General features: G+C 42.2%; 1 protein-coding gene across 2 annotated transcripts; it reads left to right on the forward strand.

The window, feature by feature from the left end:
• Positions 1-5603: 5603 nt before the first annotated feature.
• On the forward strand, positions 5604-6993 carry LOC120200443 (salicylate/benzoate carboxyl methyltransferase-like). Of its 2 annotated transcripts, none has more exons than XM_039201295.1 (4): positions 5604-5706; positions 5786-6199; positions 6282-6530; positions 6604-6993. In XM_039201295.1, the coding sequence occupies exons 1-4, from the start codon at positions 5638-5640 to the stop codon at positions 6979-6981; spliced, it is 1110 nt and encodes a 369-aa protein (XP_039057226.1). In that variant the 5' UTR covers positions 5604-5637; the 3' UTR covers positions 6982-6993. The 2 variants fall into 2 exon arrangements, with proteins under 2 accessions (XP_039057226.1, XP_039057227.1); XM_039201296.1 differs by having other exon boundaries at positions 5610-5712; positions 5792-6199.
• The last annotated feature ends 221 nt before the right edge of the window (positions 6994-7214 follow it).

The following is a 7214-nucleotide window of genomic DNA, read 5'->3' on the forward strand; positions in this document are numbered from 1 at the left end:
CAAAGCAAACAATAGGTAATGGCTCATTTTCAATCACTTGAAGGCTACCATTGATCAGGATCTTTGACACCATGGGCTTATCTAAGTCCAGGGTGATAGCCATTCGAGCAAAGCGGTCCCTACGACCAAACTCAGTTTGATAGTCGAGTTTTAGGACATGTCCAATGAATTCGCCAATTTATGTAATAAGGCTACGCTTATAAAGAGTAGCCGGAAGGCCAGAAAGGCAAACCCAAGCAATAATCTTCTTTGGGTGTAGTTATAAAGTTCAAAAATCCTCAGACCAGGGATCCACAATCAAATAATTATCTTACAGATATCTGCTCATATGTCTCGGTTCGAATCCACATGCCTTGACAACACTGCCCCATCGCCCTCGTCGTTTCTCTCGGACGCCTCGGAATAGTTCATTCACGGACTTGTTAAGCATTATCCAAGAATTGGCTAAGTCTGGTGGTCACGGTAAGTCTGATTGTCCGTATTGAACCTCTTGGTCGAACGCTTACACCAATGTCTCGGACCCAAGTTTCTAGCCCGTGACATTCTCCCCCACCGAACCTAGCGACGCCCTCGTCGCTGCACTCGACGATCCTGGGAAACACTAACATGGATACTCTTCAATGCCTTGGCTTGTCGCGGTCCTCCCATACGAACTGCTTGCCTTGGCTTTTGCCTCATGTAACTTCCCGATCTTTCGCGCCATAATTCACATCAACTTGGTTGCCTTTCGACGCCTCCGCTTGCTCACGTCCTCCCATAAGGACTCAGCCTCCCATAATGGTTGTGCTTGCTTTGGCTCTTGCTGCCATGTGATAAAACGGGCTAACACGCCCACAAGTGCATCTCTGTCGTAGGAACTCTTTCCTACAAGTCTTGATTTGCCTCGGCTTGGACCCTCTTGTCCCTTGCGGCAAAGTCTTAGATCCCATCCAAACTTTGTTTCCCCTGCTTCAAATGTTAGGTCTTGCTCGACCTACACCCACTTAAAACAACAAATCAAACTCAAAAGAACACAAGAAATGTGTTGAGATGTACCTTCCCCCTATGATTTAGTTGGCATTTACTCAAAATTTTGCATCAGCCCTTCTTGCTCCATGAAGTCTGACACTCCCCGCCTTTTCATTGGAGTTCTTTACGCCATCATGCATCTGCACTTTCTCACGGCAAAGTCCAATGCCCCTCCTTGGTTCCTCCCTTCTATCACGAAGGATGGAGCTCACTTCCCACCATTGAAATAGGTGATGTCTTCACGGTTTCCTTGTCCCTCAACGTCTTGGCTCCCTTCGACTCTTGTCTATGAGTCTTGAAAGAATTGTTCCTCTCTTGAACATCCTAGGAAAGCTCTTGTCTTGACTCCTTGTACATGGACAACTCGGTCTGCCCTTGGCCTCTTGCTTTGGCAGAAATGAATCGTATTGAGCTAATCCTCAGTGCCCTTTTGATCCTCGGTTCGTCCTCTTCTCTGGACAACTCGATCCTGGGCTCATCCATCACCTTGGATGACTCGGCTACCTTCGGGTAATCTCGCAACACTGCTGGCACTTCAAGTTTGCGCCCCTTCGCTTGTTCGACTCTTACCCTTTGCTTAGCTTCTGTTTCACTAGAACTTGTGCACAAATCATCCCCAGATTCCCCATCTGGTTCATCATTGAGTGGATTGGCTCTTCCACTCAAGAAACAACCTTCCTCATCATCCGACTTGCCTTCATCTCGGAATCTTTTACCGCTACCCTCGGCTTTCGGCTTTGCTTTGGTAGTCTTGTTCTTCTTGAGTCCAAACGCTTTGATGGACTCCGTGGTTGTCAAGGCTTTAGACAGCTCCTTGACTTCCCTTCGCTCCAATGCCCTTTTCGCCCATGGCTTTAACCTGAACATGAAGGTGAAGAATCCCTCTTCCTCAGTCAAACTTGGGACTTTGAGCATGAGTCTTCTGAATCGACTCGTATACTCCTTGAGCGTCCCTTTATGCCTAAGGCACCTCAACTTAGACCACGCCTCCATCCTGGCATATTGTGAGCGGACTTGCTCACTTTGCACCCTCGGCTTGATGGCTTTATCATTCGCGATCGCACCGGGTCCCTTCTTGTGCTCAACTGTTTTGACACCCGCAGTCTCGTCACGTCTCGATCCTGGGCGAACTACTTGACAGCTTGTAGTCGCTCCACGCTTTCCCCTTGACTCGACTACTTTGGAACATGTAGCCTCATGAAGTCTTGCTCCTGACTTGATTGCTTGAACACCCGCAATCGCATCAGGCTTTCCTCTGGGTTTGGCTGCCTTGATATCAACAGCCTTGCCTCGTCTTGATCTTTGCTTGGTCGTATTGATCCCATCAATCTGACCAAGTCTTTCCCTTGACTTGGCAGCTTTACTCGTGCCTCCGCTAACTCTCACTACTTCTCCTTCTCCATCATCCTCATGATGGTTGTAAGGCGACACTTCTCGGGACATCCTCTAATCAAGTGAGGACCATCACAGAAGTAGCACTACAGTTTTTCCTTGCTCCCCTTCTTCTTTTCCCCAAACTTGGCCTTGCCATTCTTTCCTAATGGCTTTCCTTGGCCGCGAACAGTCGATGGCTCAACTTGGCCACTCGAAGAGCTATCTCTACTATCTCCCCGCTACACCTTTTCCCGGTCTCCCCCATTGTTTCCATTATTCCTGGGCATGGGCTTGGATGACACATCGCTCCTTGGCTTGACATCTGCAAGCTCAGTCGGCGTTTTGGCTACAACTATGGCTTTCGAAAATATCTGGGCATCACCTTGCTCTTCCCCGAGCATCGCCCCTGGTCTAAGTCCTTCCAAGAAGGTCTTGAGCGCACCCCATTCACTCATTGCTCCCTTGCATATGAGTAGCTCCCTCTTGAGCTCATCTACCTCGTTCCTCAAAGCCGCTACCTCGGCTTCTTGGGCATTTCTCCCTCGAACCGTCTTCAACTCGTCTAGAACTCGTTGCGTCTCGACCTTGAATCTGCCCTCCATGGACTCTAATCGATCAAGGCGGGACTCCACAACACCTTGGGTCTGCTTGGCCTCATCCTCGACTTGTTCAAGTCTAACGACCCTATATTCCCACGAAGTTGAGATATGCTCTAGATTAATGAGCCTCTCTGTGTGGTCAGCAATACATTCCATTCAGTATGCCCATTTCTCGTATAAAGATAGTTCTTCTTGTTCCTCGTGAAGACTCTCCTCATCTTCATGAGAGAACGTGTCTCGCTTGGACATGCCTTCGGCGTCACCCTTGAGCCTCTCTACGTCGAGAACTAGATCCTCTTGGTATGTTTTCGTTGCCTCGAGTATTCCTTGCGAACTCATCACGGCATCCTCATGCTTGGACACCGACAATGCTCTTGAGCCCAATGGACTCTCTTCCTGTTTCCCACCATGGCACTCCTTGCCTTTGCGTGCGGAAACTCCTCTTTTCTTGTGCCCCATTTCAATTATCAAATTAAATTGAACGAAGAGTAAGTAAACAGAACTTACCCGGTTCACACCTTCCACCAAACATGGTTGAAACGATCGTTGCTTGCCCACAATGACTCGCTCTGATACCACTTGTCACGCCCCCAGAACTTCAACGCCTCAAACCGTCGGAATATCAGAGTCAAGGTCTGACGGGTCGTGCGGCCTTAGACGCTTTAGACGTTCCTCGGTCTTCTCGACGACTAAGTAAGCCTTACCCAAGATAAGTGAGTGTGCAAACTCACAAAGGTTGGAACCAATCCCTCAAGGCTTCGGATTACGGAAGCTTTAAACACCAACGTGGCTACTTCGAGCCACAAGGTCGGACTATCGTGTGGAAGTGCAAACACGAAGGTGGTTACTCCTGGCCACCAAGATAGGCAACAAGACAAAGAACTAAAGAACTCAGAAAGAATAGAGCAAATGCCTCAGAGTTTATATTACTCTCTCAAAGAGAATAATGGAATTGGGTGATTACAAATGAGGATGAGAGCTCTCTATTTATAGGGAGCTCCCTCTCAATCGATGGCTAAGATCGTTTGACATGAAGGGCTAGGATTGATTCCCACCTAACCCACCTCCCATAATTTAAGGCAATCCCACCTAACCTTATCCTTCTAGAATCCTCCAAGGAACGGGCCAGATCTGATGGTTCTGGGCAAGCCCAATAGTCTGTATAATTCTCTTACAGATATCTGCTCACATGTCTCGGTTTGAATCCATGAGCCTCGACAACACTGCCCCCATCGCCCTCGTCGCTTCTCTCGGACGCCTCGGAATAGTTCCTTCACGGACTTGTTAAGCATTCTCCAAGAATTGGCTAAGTCTGGTGGCCTCGGTAAGTCCGATTCTCCGTATTGAATCTCTTGGTCGGACGCTTACACTAATGTCTCAGACCCAAGTTTCTAGCCCGTGACATTCATCGACCTTTAGATTAGGTAAGTCGAATACCTAAAAACTTCTTATTAAAGAAAAAAAATTAATCAAATTAATATTAAAAAGCATGCATTCACAATTTGAAAATCATAAATTCTCTTGGACATTGATCAGAAATGGATTGAGGGATGTTAGAATGAGCCACACTTTCTTAAAATTTTAAATTATTATATATTCTATGTATTTCTTTGGATTTCATATTGATAATCTAATTTCATACTCTGTGAAATTTTATAATTTTGTACCTCTAAAGTTTTAATATAACTTTTTAAATTCACATTATGTTATAAAATCTTGCATACATCCTAACATCAATCATAGCGTGAAGGGAAAGGATCAATGGATTCATAGAAATACTCCATTGGTTGATTACCACGTTTTGTAACTTCAAAGACTTCACGTGGCGTAATTCATGTTTTAAATTTGTAGTTTGAGATATAAATTATCTTGGTCATCGGACAGGGATCAATAGAGGGATATTAAGGCGTAATCATACTTTCTGAAAATTTTAAATATTTTTTATTTTTTATATTAATAATTTAATCAAAATTTTGTAATTTTGTATTCTTAAACTTTAAATATAACTTCTCAAATTTAAAAATATAACGTTGAACCCGATATAAGAGAAAAGAAAAGTGGATTAGTTTTGTTACTTTGAAGACTCCACGTGCGTAATTCATTAAAAAAAAGAAAGGTTTTAAGGGTTAGTTTGATATTAAAGAAATATGAAGAAACAAAAGGTATGGACCGATTCCCACGTTTTAATTTCTTATAATTTTAATATTTAATTTTGTATCATAACTTTATTTTCCACACTTACCAAACATTGGCCGCTTTAGCTGCAGGAATAAAATAATGCAAAGTACCTTTCATCCACTATTTTTATTAGCGAATTATTAAACAAAGACAAACCGAACATTTATTAGAATCTTTCTCTCGTTGATTTCATCATTCTCTTGTTGTTAACAAACTTATTCATGAAGAAAACTGAGGTGGTCGTTATTGGACAGCTTCTTCCAAAGAATGTCGATTTTCATCTGACCAAACTGATGTGTGAACCATATTAAAAATTGAAGACGAAACAATGAGGAAAAAATCCTACAGTTTTAGCGTATAAACAATGATCATTGTTTCATGCGTACGTATGTGTATATATATATATAGCAGAATGTTAAGGAAAACACACCAGAAAACACTGAAGTACATAAGTTTGTAAAGAAATTAAGCAAGCAAAATGGCAGAAGCAAAGGTTCTTCGCATGAATGCAGCAGATCATGAAATTAGCTATGCTAATAATTCAGTTTTCCAAGTCCGATATTACATGATTTCTGCTTTATATATGTTCTTTTTTCTTTTTTAAAAAAATAACCAGTTTTTTGTGCTTTCAGAAAGCAGTGATATCAAAGGTAACACCAATCATTGAAGAATCCATTAGAGATATGTTCAAGGAAATGGCTCCAACTTGTATAAAGGTGGCAGACTTGGGTTGCTCATCAGGACCTAACACCTTCCACACTATATCTCAAGTTATTAACACAATCCATAGGATATGTAAGCTAGAAGAGTTGAAATTTCCAGAGTTTGAAGTGCTTCTAAATGATCTTCCAGACAATGACTTCAACTCTGTGTTTAAGTCGGTTCCCGGTTTCATTGAGAGGCTGAAGAAAGAGAAAGGAGTAATGGTGCAAGAAGGGTGTTTCATAGGAGCAGTTGCGGGCTCTTTCTATGACAGACTCTTTCCAACTAGAAGCCTCCACTTTGTCAATTCTTCCTATGCGCTTCATTGGCTCACAAAGGTCAGTCACTTGACCAAAACCCTTCTCTTTGATCTAATAAAGAATCTATTTTAATCTCATTTAACTTTGATCTTTTCATTAGCTCCCAGTTGGGCTAGAGAAGAATAACGGAAACGTATACATGGCAAGATCAAGTCCTCCCAATGTTTTCCAAGCATATGCCGACCAATTTCAGAAAGACTTCACAAATTTTCTAAGCTTGCGCTCCAAAGAAATTATATCCCAAGGCCGTATGGTGCTAACCTTTATGGCTAGGAAAAATGTCGACCCCTCCAACGAAGATTATGGTTGGGAGCTTGTTGCTAAATCACTTCTTGATTTGGTTGCTCAGGTGCCATATAATCCATTTACTCTATTTCTACAATTACTCAATTGCAATAAACTAACTTAATTATGAATTGCAGGGAGTTGTAGAAGAGAGAGATGTGGATTCATTCAACCTTCCTTTTTATACACCTTGCAAACAAGAAGTGGCTGAGATTGTCGAGAGGGAAGGATCATTTGAAATTACTGATCTACAAGTTTTCGAAGTGGATTCCGATCCTATAAATAAAAATGAGATGCTCTGTAACGAAGACTTTGGTTTCGATATTTATAAGCAAATGGGAAAAAATATTGCAAATACCATCAGAGCTGTTATAGAGCCAATGATCTGCAGTCATTTTGGAGATGCTATAAGTGACAAGTTATTCACAAGGCTTGCTGCAAATGTGGAGGATGCTTTAATTAATTCAATGTTCAATAGGAGGGTTAGCATTTTGGTTTCTTTGACCAAGAAGTAGTTAATAAGGGAGTTGATGACTCCAAAGACAATGGATAATAGGGGGTTTCTCAAGTAAAACTTTTAAATATGTTCAAGTTTTGACGTGTTGATGGGATGTTGTATTGTCTCTCTCTATAATATATCAAAATGACTCATTCAATAAATGAATCAAGTCACTTTAGGATATATATATATATATATATACACCATTTTCAATATTTCTGGGGTAAAATATGCGACTAACTAGATCTG

This window comes from Hibiscus syriacus, unplaced genomic scaffold, assembly GCF_006381635.1.
Source record: "Hibiscus syriacus cultivar Baekdansim isolate YM2019G1 unplaced genomic scaffold, ASM638163v2 tig00005974_pilon, whole genome shotgun sequence".
In the NCBI taxonomy this organism is placed as follows: domain Eukaryota; kingdom Viridiplantae; phylum Streptophyta; class Magnoliopsida; order Malvales; family Malvaceae; genus Hibiscus; species Hibiscus syriacus.

Bases quoted from the DNA above. Each gene is read 5' to 3' on its own strand.
- LOC120200443 (XM_039201295.1), top strand. From the start codon at position 5,638: ATGGCAGAAGCAAAGGTTCTTCGCATGAATGCAGCAGATCATGAAATT. The intron at 5,707-5,785 runs TTCCAAGTCCGA...AGTTTTTTGTGC, and splicing joins GCTATGCTAATAATTCAGTT to TTTCAGAAAGCAGTGATATC. The intron at 6,200-6,281 runs GTCAGTCACTTG...TCTTTTCATTAG, and splicing joins CGCTTCATTGGCTCACAAAG to CTCCCAGTTGGGCTAGAGAA.